This window comes from Solea solea, chromosome 16, assembly GCF_958295425.1.
Source record: "Solea solea chromosome 16, fSolSol10.1, whole genome shotgun sequence".
Taxonomy (NCBI): Eukaryota; Metazoa; Chordata; class Actinopteri; order Pleuronectiformes; family Soleidae; genus Solea; species Solea solea.
The window spans coordinates 17286148-17304401 of NC_081149.1; the positions used below are offsets into that span (position 1 = coordinate 17286148).

The following is an 18254-nucleotide window of genomic DNA, read 5'->3' on the forward strand; positions in this document are numbered from 1 at the left end:
TCTGTGAGGAGAAAAAAGGGAGGGGTGGAAGAGGAATAGAGGGAGAGACTGAGGGGAGGAATATAGGAGATTGGAGGGAAATAATGTTGAAGACAGTGCTAAAAGTGGAGGAGGAAAGTGAGGGACACAACGTGGGAGAGGAGGAGAATAATGGCTGTTGGCACCTACAGTATAGCAAAGGAGCAAAAACGAGAGAGAGAGGGAGGGAGGGAGGCAGGGAGCAAAGAATGAGTAGCAAAGAAGCCAAGTCTAAAAAGGGAAGAAGAGGAGGATGGAGAAAGGAGATGGGATGGGAAAGGAAGTGCAAGAGAGCAGAATATTACCAGCACAGGAGGAAGACATTTTGACAGTTTTCTCACTGTCCACACACCTCACTTTTTTTTTCTTCTTTTTTTTTTCTCCGCAATCTCTTTTCTATTTCCAAAATTACACCCTCACTACCTCCTTCCTCTTTTGTCCAGGTGAAGCACTGGCCCCCTTCTTCTCCTCTATAAGCACAGCCCAGCACCTTCTTTCTCACACAATGTGCCTGTTTATGCAAATGAGGTAATTAGGAAGCTGCTTAGGCTTCCTCTGAGCTTTAAGGTTTGAGAAGAGGTGTGAAGAAACGAACAGAGTGGACAGTATACTGTATGTGCATATATACGTGGACAGATGAGGCTTCAGGCTTTGGTGTTTGTTAGAAAGAATGTAAGTAGATCAGCATTATGTACCCATATACTATCACATATGTTATTCCCTTTAAAATATCTTATACATTGTGTGTGCGTGTGTGTGTGTGTGGTTAACTATATATAGTGATATTTCTGTTCCTGAAGCTTTGCTTGTCTTTGCAGTCACATCTGTATGGAAAAGACTTGAGCTCTCGCCGACTCTGTTTTTACCTTTTTTCTGCCTTTTCTATATGTTTTCTTCCTCCTCCTCCCCCTGAGCTCTCCTATCTTCTCTTGTCTCCTACCTTTTTTCTGTCAGTCTAGCTTATAGCCTTGCCGTTTCTGTCTCGCTGGCCTCAAACTTATTTTCTTCCTCTTTGATCCACATGTCTCCATCAGGTTTTGCCACTGCCCTCTCTCAACCCCTTCTCTTGCGTTTCCCTCGTTATGCTTGATTCGATCGAAACTTTCATTTGTCAGTGTTTGCCTTCAATATCATCACCTCTTTTCCGTGTTATTTTTAATCATTGCTGTTTTCCTCTATGGCTTCAGACTGTGTTACAGTTGGTAGTGCTCTAAACAAACATGAAAACACATTCTGTATTCTTCAGTCAAGACAACATGCATAATGAGGCTGTACATGCAGGCACGTGAACATGCTCTCACATACATTTGCTGTCAAGGCAGCTCTCATTTCTCTGACTTGCCTCCTTAGGCTTGATATCAAGGCTTTGTCTCCTCCCTTTGTGTTCTCACTGTGCTCTTTTTCACAAACACATGCCTGCACACACACACACACACATGCATGTCACCTCACGTCATTTCTCCCCGCGTTTTCAAAGTTTGGAAGGCAGTTTCCTGTCAGGGAATGAAGGTAAAGGGGAACGAGATTTCTTCAAAGAGACAAGGAAGAGACAGGGGTAGAAGAGATAAGGAGAGGTGACAGATGTTCAACTCGACACCTTTTGCCTCAAAGAGGAGGAAAAATGGAATAGATCTTTTATTCACCTTCTCCTCCTTCATCTATGTTTCTTACTTCCGCTCTCGTCTTTTTGTTTTAACTTGCAAAAGTCATGTTTAAGATGAATTCCTTTGTTGCGTTGATCTGAAAGGACCAGTGTGTAGAAGTGAGTGACATCTAATGGTGAGACTGCAGATTGAAACAAACACAAGACTCCCCCACTTACCCATCCCTTTCATCAGGGAACTATTGTAGCCTTAATGTACCAGAAAGGACATAAACATGCATTCACAACTGTCTCTCCTGCACTTTCCCATTCTCTCCGCTGTGTCCTCGTTCTCCTTCATTGGTTTATGTATCAGGTTTATGTAAGTAGAGCTGTTCTTCGCTTGAGTAGTGAGCTTTTCCATAAAAACACTCAGCAAAGGCCCTCGCTTATAAACAGTACTTATAAACGGCTTATTCTAAGGTTGAACATTTCAAACACGTGATCATATGTTAAACCGCAAGTCTAGGTTCAACCTAAAAAGAGGCTGACACAACAAAATAACAAAGCCCCTCAAATGCAATTAAATCTTATTTGTCTAGCGGGTAGTGACGGAGAGGAGAATGGAAAGGAGAGAAGACAGAAACCAGGAACACAATGCACTCGCACAGTTTTGAATTATGAATATAATGCCAACCAAGGAGCACCTGGGACAATGATGTGGACAATGATGACACCAAGTGTCTTTATTACTGTCTACTCTGTTAATTACCTACCTAGCTGGTGTGTTTGTGTGCTGAATACGCCGATAGTGGCAGACGGGCCGAGGACAATCGCGTCACATTAGGGACGGAGTGTTGCACAGCTGCAGGTGTTCACATGTGTAGTTTAGAGTGAAAAGTGTGCATAGTGTAGGTCGCTGTCTGTTCGTGGGAATGAGTGGATACGGCTGTGTGTGCATGGTTGTGTACCTGCCTTTCATCCGATGTTGTGCTTTGCCACAGTGTTGTCTATCTTCCTTTCCCCTGCTTCACAATCATCAACAAAACACACACACACACATACACGCTGAGTCTGCAGTAGATACACTTGCACATGAGCTTGTAAGACTGAAGGTTTGTTTTATTTGGCCAACGCCCACATGTACGAGCTTTCTCTGCCTCACACATGACAGATCAGGGTGAACAAATAACTGCAAGAGGTCCAATAGTAAATCATTCGCAGCGTTACTGGACGTCCCCTCCCTCGCCAATATGGATTTGTATTGGGAGGCAGGGGGAGCCTGTTATACATGTATATTATAGTTTTAAATCAGTCAATAAACACAGGATTGTGTGCACTGCACACAAGCTTTCACAAAGTACAGACACACAAATCCCCATCTCCCCACATGTCTTAAGCATATGCCCACACCATTGCATCAGAGATGATAATATGCGCTGTGCTGTGCAGTGCTGTGCTGGAGTTGAGGTTTTCTGTATGGCTCACTCCCTCTGTATCCGGTTCTGTGCATTCCTGTTCTCTTGTGCTATAGATCATGCTAAACAAAACATGCAGGTACAAAAAGATTTTCAATATTTTCTGTTGTTAATCTGCCTCTTGTTTGGTCTTTGGGAACATAAATAATACAACATTAGTTGAATATTGCATTACAAAACTGGCTCTGTCAATACTGTCGGACATGAATGGGGGAGTAATTGTGTGGATACAGAGGCAGCACAGGGGCAAGAGGCATTTATCCTGGGTTTTTTAACTGTATAGCACACTTGTGGAAATTTTGTGGCCACTTCTTTGTGTTTTTAATCATACTACAATCTCTTTGCAGTTTTCTCACTGTCTTGACATAAAATGACACACACTTCCTGTGTGCAGTGAAGGAAGGCGGGCAACACGAGATCTAAAGATTACGAAGAAATACCTGTTTGGAGCTTAGTCAGCATTGTGTGAAATCCTTTATCAATAGTTTGAATGTGCATACATTATATTGAATGTATCCGTGATCTTTTTAAATATTTGACATGTCACTGTAAGATTACATCTCTGTGTCCAGATCTCAAAACAACCCAGTGTGGTTCATCAGTGCTATGAACTAAGTTGATGTGCAGTAGATGTTCGGCACATTAAAAATCTTAAATGAAACAAGTTCAAATTTAAATGCAAATGGATAAATCGTATCCATTTTGTGTGGCTTACCTTCTTTTTAATATAGCTGTTTATGGTCTATAGTCAACATCTGGCCTCCACAAACTCAGTGCAGTAATCTGTGATCTGTAGGTCCTTGCAGACTTGCTTCTCTCCAGCTCATTTACCAGTTTGTGTGTCGTCCTGCCACCCTGTAAATTGATATTATTACACTTGAACCTTTGTCTGACCCACATTCTGTAAGCTGTGCGTGGTGCATGATGCTGTAACGCGTTGAGCACATTTGCAGTGTAAAGCAATGGATTGGCATCAGCATATCGTTGTGCTGAGAAAAGAGACGATGTCCCCATTGCAAGGCTAGGACGAATATCCACAAAAGGTGTGCATGTAAAACAATATCCCAGCTGCTTTGCTAGAGCTAATGCTGTTAAGCAGATTAGGTTGATATGGGGCCACTGTTTCAATCCACTGACAGGCATTCTCTAAAGATGATTCCCGACAGAGAGCTTAGAATCCCCTCATCACACAGAGAGAGAGTGGAAAGGAATGAAAAGAGAAAGAGGTGTAGGGACAGATGAACTGCAGAGAGATGGAGATTGAGAAAGAACACAAGTTAAAGCTATCAAGTCTGGCAAAAGCTAGCAATAGTAGGCTCCACACTATACATTTAATTAATGTGTTCCTTATGTTCCTTATATTTAGTGTTTCAATAACGAATACTTCCGTCCTCTGCTAAATGATTAACAGTTTTATTCACTTGTCTGCTTCAGTGCACCGTCATTCACACTTGGCAGAATCACATGAAATGTGGTGTCTTGTGTAGCTGCCCACTTTCACATGTGAAATTAGTTCTGATTATGAAGAAAGGAGCTTGAAGCGGCTCCAACGGTGTTGCCACAGAATACACACACTTGCAACTTTTCATAATCATTTTTATCGTTTAATTCATCAATGTGACAACTTGTCAAACTGCATTCTAAGATTCTTATTTCACAATAATTTAATTATAAACCAATAAAGTACAGCATCTGGTTGTTGGGGGGTAAATCTGTCCACTCGGCTGGTCTGTGATCCAAGAACAAAAAAAAAACCAATATGGACATTTTGCCGAGTCAGACAATGTTGTTGCAAGGAGGAGACGGATCTGACAACCATATGTTTCCCACAACCTACCTTAAGTGTCTGGTTGTTGCTGCGGGTTAATGATCCATTTCACTGCAGTGGTTGTGGAGTTCTTAAAACTGAGGACAGAATTTTAAAACTGAACAAGTAAAACAAGCAGTATAAAATGGCAATATAGTTGATGTGGAAATTGCTGAGTGTTGTGTTGAATCATATGCTGTCTTACGTTTATTTATGTAATCAATAAAGGCGATAAAATGAGCATCATTTACTGTGTCAACAGCATTGAGCTTGGTCACTGCGCCACTGTTCAGAGCTACAGTTTCCACCAATTGCCTCATAGTATATACTGTAAGCAGGTTGTGGAGTGCTCAGCTTTGCTCATTGAAGCCTGTCTACATTTTTTTTTAAGGAAAGTATTGGAGATATGAGTATTCCCCTTTAAAAAACCTCCGCACAAACACACGTTTGTGTTCAGTTTGACTGTGTTTAATTTATCTTGCGACTCAAATTCACCAGCTGAGTGACACTCAACATTGTTGATGCTGCGTATACCACTCTGATTGTAACTAAATTCTGAAACCCACGCATTTTGCCCTGTGACAACCTGTCACACAGTGCTGATGCAGCATCCTCTGGGCCTCATTTACTTTCTCAGGAGAAATATTCTAGGTGTCCTGCTATAGCAACAGTGGCTGAGTCAGACAATTGCACAGATTAAATTTAGTGTTTGTTTTCTGATTCTGCTGTAGATCCCCAGAGGATTATCCTGAGTAAACCACACAGGCTCTTATTTTGTGATGCTGTGAAGACATGGAGCTGGTGTCTGGTTTGAATCCTGCTCTGACTGGGCTCTTTCCATGTGTTTACATGTATGCATGGGTTTTCTCATAGTCCAGCTTCCTCTCACTGTTTTTAGACATGCAGATTAATGTTGGGGTTACTTACTTACTTACTTACTGATGGGGTTGTGAAAGATGGTTTTCTTTTTTTTTTTTAATGAAGTTGAGATTCAATTTTCTGCACAAATTTGCTAGTGTGAATTGGGTCACAACAGTTAATTCATTAAAATATAATATAATTTTTTTTGGGAAGCGCTGCTCTAAATTACCCAGTGTTAGGTTGTTTTTCTCTCCATACAGCTCCGGATTGCTCTTTAAGTAGATCTTTTGAATAACTGATGGAGAATATATAGCAACTATATAGAACTTAATAGTAAGGCGTTAATGAGTTTGAGTTGTCCTCTAAAGTTTATCAAAACAAGGGAAAACCTCCATTAAGCAAAAACATTGGCTAAATTGCACATAAGACGCATTTCCACTGAGTGGAACGGTTCGGTACAGTCCTATTTGTTTGAGTTTCCATTAGGAATAGTATCAAAATAACCGGCCTTGACCAATTCTATATTTCGGAACCCTTCCCTTGGGTACCAGAGTAATGGTATAGTAGGGGTGGAACTAGACCCGCGACAGTCGGCTGATGGGGTGACAGAACAGGAAAAAAAAAGAGCTGCTCCGTTTTTGTCCGTTGTGTAGCGTTCAATGTCATTGTTTGTTCTCAGTACAACGTCACGCTATGTATCTCGCTTACATGGCCTTCGGGTACAGCGCCCACCCTGTCTACCAAGTAAAGCTACTGTTCTCCGTCGAAAAAGCAAGCCTGGCCGAGGGCTTTACGGTTCCAAACCGTACTGTACTGTACCAAACTGCACTGTACAGAATGATGATGGAAACACGGCAATAAAAAGCTTAATCTAAGGCTAAGAAAAGTTTTTTAAAAGCAATTTTAGACTCATACAAACATACGTATGGGTAGTATATTCAATGTAAAAAAAATCATAAAACTCTAAATGTTACACACTGGATCTTTATGATCATATATTTAAATATTACAATTGCTCGAAAGTACATATTAAGGTTAACTTGGCGAGATGAAGTTGCCAAGTGGGATTTACGATCTTTTCCATTATGCACGATTCATATTCATTAGCTTTTGAAAGCTATTGTTGCTGCTGTCAAGAAGCCAGCCTTCTTATTCAGCTTTGGCTACTGTGTCAGTATCCACTTTATGAATGCATTATACTTTGTCTCTGAATATATATGGATAGTCTTAGTTACAACGTAATGGGTTGTTTTGATCACTTGGCAAGAGGTGCCAAAGCATGTTTGTCTTAGGTCAGTCGATGAAGCATTACCTGACATAGCTGACAAGAAAGGGAGTGTGTGTCCCTGTGTGTGAGGATGTGTGGGTAGTGTTTGTGCACACAGTTTATTCTCAAAGGATTCTTCACCTGATATTAGCATTAGCCACTGTCTGTCCCTGAATGGTCCAGTGGCGCTGTAGTCTGCTGCTGGAAATCTGTGTGGTGGAAGTGGGGGAGTTGACGTAAGGGAGTGGAGGGGGTGACTGTGATTGGATAGTGGTCAGATCTTGATGTGGACACTGGAGACGCATGTTAATACCTGGTGTAAATGCATGTAGTGAAGCGTCATCTGATCACAGAAAACGTAGTGTAACGCCAGGTGTAAAGGCAGGGATAGACATGATGCATTACCCAGCCCCTTACTCTAACCTTATCATAAAATATTACTTTTTACTTGTCTTTAAAAGTAACAAGTTATATGACAATATTATTTTCTTTGCAAAACAATGCGCTACTTTTATCAAAGCACTTGCTGGAGCATTTGGTTCTCATACAGTCACTCTCGTCTGATTCGGGGGCGTGAACTATGACTTCCGTTTAACACAGCCGTGCTTTATTTCTGTGAAGGAAATACTGAGGGTGTAAATCCATAGGTTATTCCACTTTCATTCATATTCATTCATTTTATCCTTAATTATGTGTCTATTAATGAGTCAACTGTAGAGCTTTTTTAAGTGGGCATTGCATTATAATCACCACTGAAGGATACTGGGAAATGAAGATGTTGGAGGCAGATCAGGGTTAAAAGAATTTTATTGAAACATTTGACCTGATCTGTAATACAGAGAATAGAATAATTAATTAACCAATATTTTATTACCCGACAGTTGCAGAAAAACAAGACCATAAAATAATCATCCCCAGCGTTTTATACTCTTGTTGATCATTCTTTCAGTGTTGGATGATTACATTACATGTCATTTAGCAGACGCTTTTATCCAAAGCAACTTACATCGGAATTGACTACAATCAGCCAGCGGTGGAGTCGAACTTGCGACCATTGCAACCATGATGTCTTTCGCACACAGGGTACCGGTCTTAACCACTGAGCCACTCCACCCCGATGATACACTTATACTGTGTCTGTTCAACTCAGAAACTATATATAATAATAGTTATGTCACCTGAAACTAACGGAGGAAGATTATTTTGTGAATAAAGCTGTGGCCTTTATTGCTAGACTATGTTCAGTGTCATCATTGTTAATTAAATATCATACACAAACCTCTCATAAAGAATATTGCCTAGAAGAGAAACAGTGAAATGACGGTGCTGTTTTGGAGCATTTTAATCCCGTTCTCTGAACATAACCTGGTTGGGACCAGGTTACCTGTATTACCATGGTGACATGGGTTGAAGGAGTCTCTTTCGTGATGATGAAGACTGACTTTGGTTGAGTTTAGGCAAATAAGATGTGAGAAAATATCGCTGTGAATGGCAACATCATCAAAGCCACGAGCGCCTCATATCTGCAGCAGCACACAACACAGATAAAAGCAGCACAGTCGCTTTTTTTCTACCGTTTCAGCTCAACTGGCGTATGTGATGTGATGTGAATTCACGGTAACACGTCACAGTCTGTCGTGAAAAGTAATAATACTATAATATAGCAAAAATAATCACTCACAGCAGACCTTGTGTGCTTGCTACATTCAGAAGTATTCGGATGATACAGTGATTGTGGCATATCAGGGATTTACAGGAAGATGAGTGATAAGAACCGTCAGGTGATGGTGGTGGCTTTTCGCAGGAATGGGCCCTCTCTTCAGCCCGTGCAGATTCAGATATATATATATATATATATATATATATATATATATATATATATATATATATATATATATATATATATATATATGTATGTATATATGTGTGTATATATATACACGTATATATGTGTGTATATATACATATATATATATATATATATATATATATATAAGTTTCCACTTACACCACCACTTGGACTCGTCCTGGAATACTGAGGCTAAGTGCAAGGAAGGACAGAGCAGACTGTATTTCCTCAGGAGGTTGAGGTCCTTCAGTGTCTGCAGTGAGATGCTTCACATGTCCCATCAGTCAGTGGTGGTTTAGGAGAAGGACAGGATGAGGCTTGAGAAATTGTTGAAAAAGGCTTCTGCAGTGACAGTAACTTACTGAGTGAGCGCTGTGGAATTGCACACTGAAGAAGGTGCTAGCAGTGCTGGAAAATAAAGAGCATCTTCTCAGTGGACAGCGGACGGCTCATTTCACCGCACTGCAGAACGGAGAGGCTTGGGTGATTGTTTGTCCCCTCTGCCATCAGACTTCTTAACTTCAGTGTGAAGCATCAGTCTCTTATCCTTTTACCTTTTCTATTTATCATTATCTGATTTATTGACAGCACTACTATTTATGCCTATATTGAGTCCACTATGTCTTTACTTCATTCATTTATTTATGTATTTTATCTATTTTGTAAGCTGCTGGACAACTGAATTTCACTTCAGGGATTAATAAGTTACGTCTTGTCTTTTCCAAAAAAAAAAAAAAATATTTGTTGATTAACAGAGTTGTGTAACACGTTACAAATAAATTTATTACTGTAATGTATTCATTTTTTTACCACCAAAAGTGAACATTAATCATCGCTTACGCTAGCCCCTAGCTTAACCTTAAACTAAACCATAATTCTAAACCAGAAACCAAGTCTTAACCCATAAACAGTCCATTAAAGGTGTGGCAGAATGTGAGGACCAGCCAAACCGTCCTCACTTTTACAAAATATCCTGTGGTTTTTAAGTTTTTCACACGTAGACATCTTCCAAGCCGGCTGTAGGATAAAGATAAAATAGGAGAGAAAATCTAATCTTCCTCACTGTAACTTTACAAACCAATTTTTTGCACCTTAGATCTAATAACATTAACATTACAGGGAGGGAATTTCTTTCCCAGATGCATTTCTCTGTCACAGATTGCAGCTTCCTCCTCATGCTACACAGCTGACTTCAAACAAAGCTTAATGGGATGAAAGTATTTACTTTGCTCACCTTGTTTGCAATAATTCTTGCTGGTGTATGAAGAGAATATTATTAGAGTCACAAATATTCATTAGAGCACTATGTACAGTATACTTAAAACTGAATTGATCAAAACAGAAAAATGTAAAATGTGTCTACATATTAGCTTTGAAGGCAGTACTTAAACTTTGTTTTTGTAATTTGTTTCTGAAACACTTTGTCAGAAATCCTTTTCATGTTCGGATGAATCTGGAAACCTTAACTTTTATTTTTCAAGGTTAGCGGTTTATTCACCACATCAGCAAATGACAGTTTATGACAAAACATGATGATGCTGAATGAAATGCTCTGGTATCAACATAATGAATTTATCTTGGATTCGATGAAGTGAGGAGTTAGAACATGTATCTCTCTCTTCAGCTTCTGCATCATAGTATCAGTATCATTGTTTGTTTGTTTGTTTGTTTGCAAATACATTGTATGACTTTATTGAAATGTTTACTTTTTTATGTACATTTTGCTTCATTTGCTTTGTCCCCGACAGTTACCTATATACTGTACATCAGATTCAGGTTGTTGTTCCTAAACACACCTTGAAGTCTTTAGATGATTTTCACAGCTTTTTACAAAAAATAATTCGAATTGATTCCTCAGTCTCCGCTTGAATCCCCAGTATGTTTTCACTGTTTTTTTCCATCCAGCCTCTGCCTGTGTCTCAGACTGTCGCATTGTGTGTGTGTGTGTGTGTGGGAGGGGCAAAGCAAGTTGTCAGGGTTTTTTTTTTATTTTCTATGGCTCATCCCAGCTTTTACTTTAGCTCATAGTGCAGATAAATGGGTGACTGCATATCCGCTACCCCGATTAAGGGTGTCAATGTGTGAGAGTGTGCATGTGGAGAGAGTGTGAATGTGTGTGTTTGTGTTAACACAACAGTGCGGGCCTTTTGCACAGTCTCTCCCTCTCTCTCTCATGTTGTCTGTGTCACACACGTTCATCAATACAAATAAAAAGACCATGAATGAAAACATGCCGGCAGAGTAACACAGGAGCAATATCAAATTATCACAGTTAGAATAACATGGCTTTTATTCGAAAAAAGTAAGTAAATAGAAATGCAATTTTGACTGTCTTTACCACACACACACACACACACACACACACATACAGACACACAATAGTTTTACACCGAACGCACAGAGCACACTCCTAGTCATTTCTGCTAAGCTGTCTCCTGCTTAATTGTAGTCGCCTGTAATAGCTGCAGGGGCTCTCTAAGACGCTTTGTCATGGGAAATAAAACACAGCATAGTAAGAATAAACTTACCTCCTCCACAGGAAGCTGCCGTTGCCATGGTAAAGCAATTTTAAAAGGCCAGTTATGGAACAGTCAACACAAAAAAATGTGTTGTTTAAAAGACATTTTCAATATGTGTGTACTGAGATAACATATGGATGCGCATATACATTAATAGATGATTTTATTCATTTTTTTGGCATAGAGGTGTCATTCTGTATGTTCTCTCAAACACTGGCCATGTCAGGACCAGTAGTTCTCATGGGGACCTGGTCCTAATGAGATAGAACTTAATTTTTTCGGAACTCATTAAGTTTAAAATTGTACTTGTGGTTTGGTTAAGATTCCATTACCAATTAATGCCTGCCATTTCAGTAGGAGCATATTATCACAAATGTATTTACATGCAACAAATACAATGTTAATAAAGACTTTGTAACAATATGCTGACGAGTGGTGTGCGTAACCTCAACAAACCATAACAGCTTGTAAGAGATGGGATAAGAAGTAAAGCAAACACTGTCTCAATGAGACGGCGATGATTCATGGTCAAAACCATCTCTGGAATTTGGGAATTTCCATTTCATAAAGATCAGAGACTGAGAGCAGAAATCTGAGAGCAGAATAAGCGGCAGAAGACACCTCAGTGTGAGGAGCAGAGCAAATTTGCATATGAGCGGGGCATAGAAGTGAAAATGAAATGAAGAATAGTGCTCTCACAGAAGGAAAGAGACTCTGCTCTTGAATAAACAGGGATACAAACAAAAAAAGAAAAACAACTCAATAGGAGAGCAGTTCCAGAGTGGTTAATGATCCTGCAGAGAAAGCTGGAGTGAAAAGAGAGAATGGGAAGCAGAGTATTGCTGAGAACAGATTGTGTTCCTTTCTAACAGAGAAAGGCACATAGCCTGGACACTTGGGGAAACAGGCAGAGGGTTAGAGACATAAAGTAATACCACAATCTTATTTTTTAATAATGTAGCTTTTTCTGTTATTATTATTATTATTATTATTATGGCCTTAGTATCCACCTAAGCCATTTTTGTCTTTAAAGGGCAATTTAATTTAATTTACAATTGCCTTGCTTTACTGAGAAGAATCTCAGAACTTAGTTTTTTGTCATCTTAAAATATAAGGAGAGAATAGGGCCAAGGGACAAGTCCTGGGACACGCCATATTTCTGATCATATCACTGTAGTATTACCATAGCAAACACACTTTGTTCCTTTTAGATAAGTCAAAAGCATGCCACAGCCACAGCTGGTGATATTACCCTAACTGTTAAGCCTTGTGGACCGAGCAGAAGACAGACGGACGACAAATCACTGGTAGGCAAACAACAACAATGCACCACCGGAGTGGAGAATCATTTGTTTGGACTGATAAAGTTGAGCTATCCCTCAACATCACACTGGAATTCAAACTTAACAAAGGATAAAAAAAAACATTGACTCAGTGTTCTGTCTGTCCACCTACACCAACATACATTTCAAACAAAAAATAAGATAGCAGTACATCATCAGTGTCTGCCTTTAAGGCTCAAATCACCAGGTATCGGGATGGTGGGCAAGTTTTCAAACATCTACATAGTAGTGTTTATGTTGTCAAAGAATTTAACCGTGAGGCAGACCAGAGACGGCAAAAAACGATCTGATGATCTAAATCCTTAATAAGCAGTGGATCATTTACCACTTTAGTAAGTACAAATGCTTCTGTTGTCAATATAATCTAAAAATAAAGCAGTTCTAACGCTTGTGTGTGGTATTTTTTGGGAACCAACACAAACTTGATAATAACTCTCCAGATACAGTTCAGAATTTCGATTTGTTCTGGGTTGGTAGATAAAAGTTAATCCATTCATGAGCTAAGTGAAAGGAAATGGAAAACCATTTCCTTACCCTCAACACTGTGATGGAACTAAATGAATTGTCAATGAATGTGCAATGACTGTTGACATTGATTTAGTCTCGTATCTGTCGTGTCTTTCTGTGTGTGTGTGTGTTTGTTTGATTGATGGTTGATATCATTGCGCAAAGCCTTCTGTTATGCACGCAAGAGAGTTTATGATAAGGGCATCGTGTGGCGCGAAGAGAATAATGAGCCCTTGAGGCCAGAAAATGACGAGCATTAAATATTATGTGTGAGTTGTGAGGTGATGTAATGACACGGTGGGGATTTTGTATTAATATTTATTCACTATATGTGCTGATACTGCATGTTGTAACTCTAAGCGGGTGTCTTAAGTTTGTAATGCCAGTGTTTTCAATCCTCTAATATTGACCTCCACTGTGTTTCAGATCTCGGCTTGGTTGCCATGACGAGCGAGGAGTGTCCTGTGCCGCTGGGGAGCATCTCCTCAGCAGTGCCAGGGCAAACTGAGAAGTACATCTCGGCACAGCCTGATGACATAATCGAGGAAGTGGGTCCAGATGATGACGTCAGTATCGACAGTGATCTGAGCACTTTCGTGGTGCCCTACCCAGAGCTGGCGCCTGTGGTGTTTTTCTGCCTTAAACAGACCACCTGCCCTCGCAACTTGTGCATTCGTATGGTCTCCAGTCCATATCCTTTCATTTACTGGGCCTCAGATCTAACTGTTATCCCCGATTTGCATTATTATCTATCTTCAATTGTTCACTTGTCATCACATATTAGCTAAGGTGTGAAAGCACTTCCATCAATGGTTTTTAATACCCTGAACTTCTTTAATACCCCTCACTCCATCATTAACATCTACCTAACTAACTTCAACTGCCTGACTGACTACCTAACTAACAGATACCCTATCCCCACTGGTCAAGAACTGTTTAATACCAGGCTTAAACAGGTTTTTCATTAGTGAGAATACGTTTAATCAACATTCACTCTTGGGTCAAATGACTCTGTAATGCACTGTGCTTTTTATTGGCTTTGGCTCCAATAGACATTAGTGGGAACGTAAGGCCCAGGTGAGCGTGATAATTTCTTCCGTCTGCTTAATTTTTTGCCAGCAATGCATTGTTTCCGGCGCAGTGCTACCATGCCTTTTTAATTGTTAGCTGCCATCAAATCACTTTTTAAAACTTGGGACAGTGTGCCCAATATTTTTTATCTAATCAATTTGCTCAACTGAAGGATGGAATGAAAGCAGGAGTGAAGCAACCAATGTACCACTCTTTTGTAATAACAGACATCCCAGCATCTTCTCAAAGAAAGTGTGTTTGACGTTCTTTCACAACTATGGCTGCAGTGATAGCCACTCTGCTGTTTGAACAACTGAATGTGCACATTTGTGTGTGTGTGTGCGTGAGACAGCCTGAGACATGGAGGACAGTCCTCAGTGAACACATGGAGATCATGGTGCCACTTTATAAATTGTTTTAAACTCTCCCACACCAAACTCCATAGAGAAGATCAGTGATTTTAGCTCATGGGGACACATCAGCTGCTGGTCTACTGCTGCCCCATGTGGTCACTTTGTGTCACTGAAGTAAATCTTGAACTTAGTGATGGAGACAGCAGTGGATCAACAACTCCTGTGTGCTGTGATGTTAAAATCACTAATTTTCTCTATGGGGTTTGGTGTGTGAGAGTGAGTGGTTTACAAACTTCAGTTTCCTGTTAGAAAAGTTTGTCTAACAGTGAGATAAAGATGTGAAACATGTTCTTAAAGAAATCGTAGACTTAAATTATTTTATAAGTGTTTTAAATTAAGTGTTTTTCTTGTGCTTTCACTGAGAGCCAGTCTTCATGTATGTGCGTTTAACACGGTTTTACAACGTGCATGTGCGTGTGTGTGTGTGTTGTGGAGAATAGATGATCAGATGAGACGACCATTGATGGAGTTTACAATCCCAACTTTTATTGATTTCTACAATCAATAAACCAATGAATGACCCTTAACCATGAATAACTATGAATCAAATACACTTAATTATGAATAAAATACACTTAACCATGAATAAAATACACTTAACCATGAATCAGTTACACTTAACTATGAATCAAATACACTTAACCATGAATCAAATACAATTAACCATGAATCAGTTACACTTAACCATGAATCAATTACACTTAACCATTAATCAATTACACTTAACCATGAATCAAATACAATTAACCATGAATCAAACACACTTAACCATGAATCAAACACACTTCACCATTAATCAATTACACTTAACCATGAATGAAATACACTTAACCATGAATGAAATACACTTGACCATGAATCAAATACAATTAACCATCAATGAAATACACTTAACCATTAATCAATTACACTTAACCATGAATGAAATACACTTGACCATGAATCAAATACAATTAACCATGAATCAAATACACTTAACCATTAATCAATTACACTTAACCATGAATGAAATACACTTGACCATGAATCAAATACAATTAACCATGAATCAAACACATTTAACCATGAATCAGTTACAATGATCATCACACACTTTATATTTCACATAAATGAAGCTGTGATATAAAAATCAATCTTCATAAATAAGCGTGAAATTGTCGTCATCCTCTTGGACTTGTGCACTTCCTGTGCAGTGGAGAGTCGCCGAACCATGGAGAGGTTACGAGCACATACGATGCATGGTGCGGTGGAATCTCTTCTCTGCCTCATCACTCTTTATTTTTTAATTGCTTTTCAAGAGTTTACAACTGAAATGAGCAAATGAAAGAAACGTTGTCAATGAAGTTGCTCACAGTTTAAATTCAAAAGTCAAAAGATGTTATTGTTCGCAGAGAAGTTAAAAAGTTAAACTCAGAGTTTAACTCACTGCTCCTGAAAGAACTCCAGACTATTTGAGTTTACAGAACTCTGCTGTGTCTCCAGGTGAAGAATAACAAAGCCAGACTCCAGCATAGAGAGTCTGAGTGAACGTGGTCTGGACTGTGTGAAGCAGAGTCATGGTGTCAGAGACTCTGTAGAAGGACAGAAGACCTGCTCTGTGGTCCAGGTAAACTCCCACTCTGGAGACTTTAACATCTGAGACGTCAGTCCAAATACTGTTGTGAACAAACTGACAACTGTTTTGGTCACAAACTAAAGCCCAAGATTTGTCATTTAATCCAAGTCCACATTCATGTGATCTCCCTGATCTGCTGATGGTCTTGTACGTCACTGCCACACAAACTCCTCTTCCTGCCCACTCCACCTCCCAGTAACAACGTCCAGTCAGACTCTCTTTACTCAGGACCTGTGGATAACCAGTGAATCTGTCTGTGTGACAAGGATAAGACTGAGCTTTCTTCATAAATGTCACTTTTCTGTTTCCCTCAGATAATAACAGATGTGTGTTTACTGTGTTTAGATCCAGTTTGATTTCCTTTGAATATCTGAAGGATTTAGCTCTGGTCATTGGTTCTGTCAGTAAAACATCTACTTCAGCCACAGCCAGTGAGATGTTTGTCCATGTCTCGGTCAGGACGTCCTGCAGTTGACCTCTGACCTTTGCCACAGCCGCAGTCACATCCTCAAAGTGTCTCAGAGGACGGACGTTGATGGTGGACGAGTGTGCCGATGGACTGAGTGCTGACAGTGAGAGGTAGTTGAGGAGAAACTGGTTGTGGTCGTGTGTGAGTGAGAGCTGCTTCAGTTCAGCTTCTCTCTTCTTCAGCTCAGTGATCTCCTGCTGAAGCTTCTCCTCGACGTCTCTGACTCGTCTCACCTCAGTTTCCAGCTTGGATCTGATCTGCTGCTTCACGTCAGAGCTTCGCCTCTGCAGGAGACGCATCATCTCAGTGAAGCTCTCGTCTATGTCCTTCACAGCTTTATCAGCAGAGAGAGTGAGAGTCTTCCTCTCCTGTTGAAGCACCTTCACGTCTCTGTCTCTGTCCTGGAGTCTCTGCTGGACGTCTTCTCGACTCAGATCCAGCTCTCTCTGCTTGTGCGTCCTCTCTGCTACAGCTGTGACTGTGTCGTGGTCTTTATGTTCGTCCACAGAGCAGAGAGAGCAGATGCACTGCTGATCAGTGCGGCAGAACATCTTCATCACCTCATCGTGACGAGGGCAGATGTTCTCTTGGAGGTTCTTGGACGGCTCCACCAGCTTGTGTCTCTTAAATGCAGGTAATTGATGATGAGGCTGGAGATGTTCCTCACAGTAAGAGACCAAACAAAACAAACACGACTTGAGAGCTTTACGTTTCCTGCCAGTGCAGAAATCACAGACCACATCTTCAGCTCCAGCATAGCAGTGATGAGCAGGAGCAGCCTGGAGTCCAGTCTTCTTCAGCTCCTCCACTAAATCTGCTAACATGACATTTTTTAACAGTTCAGGCCTCGGTGTGAAGATCTTTCTACACTGAGGGCAGCTGTAGCTCTTCCTCTGCTCCTCTGAGTCCCAGTGGTCTTTAATACAGTTCATACAGAAGCTGTGTCCACAGGTAAGAGTCACCGGATCCTTCAGAAGTTCCAAACAGATGGAACAAGAGATGTTTTCTCTGTGCAGCTGAACTCCTGCCATTTCACCGCTCTGTCACCACGACTGTCTGAGTTTCTCTTCCTCAGAATTCTAACAGGTTTGAGCTCTGATCTCAACAACATGTGACGTGGCAGTGGGCGGAGCCTGACGGCTCTGACTCTTCTCCACCTGTTGGCTCCTCCTCCCATTGTCAAACTGCAGGTGTGAGGGGGAGGGAACCAGGAACCACTCCCACTCTGACATGGAGTGACCTCTGTAATTAGTGACACTCCCTGTGTTTGTGGGGGTGTGTGTGTGTGTGTGAGCGTGGTTTCTGCTTGTGCCCACAAGCAGTTATCCATTTGCTGACTACATTGGCAGTGGAGCTAAGGATGATCCTTTCACAATAGAGGCAGACTGCTGATGTGTGTACGTCTGTGTGCATCTCCGTGCAATATGGCTTCACCATCACAGTATTTACTCTCAC

At 40.5% G+C, this 18254-nt stretch overlaps 1 protein-coding gene across 1 annotated transcript; it reads right to left on the minus strand.

Annotated features, from left to right (window-relative positions):
• Window positions 1–15302: 15302 nt before the first annotated feature.
• On the minus strand, window positions 15303–17884 carry LOC131474898 (tripartite motif-containing protein 16-like). The gene has a single exon (XM_058652611.1). It carries the CDS (start codon window positions 17828–17830, stop codon window positions 16163–16165), a length of 1668 nt encoding a protein of 555 aa, XP_058508594.1. The 5' UTR covers window positions 17831–17884; the 3' UTR covers window positions 15303–16162.
• Between the last annotated feature and the right edge of the window lie 370 nt (window positions 17885–18254).

What these genes read in the sequence shown, in the direction of transcription:
- LOC131474898 (XM_058652611.1), bottom strand. Translation starts at nt 17,830, where the DNA reads ATGGCAGGAGTTCAGCTGCACAGAGAAAACATCTCTTGTTCCATCTGT.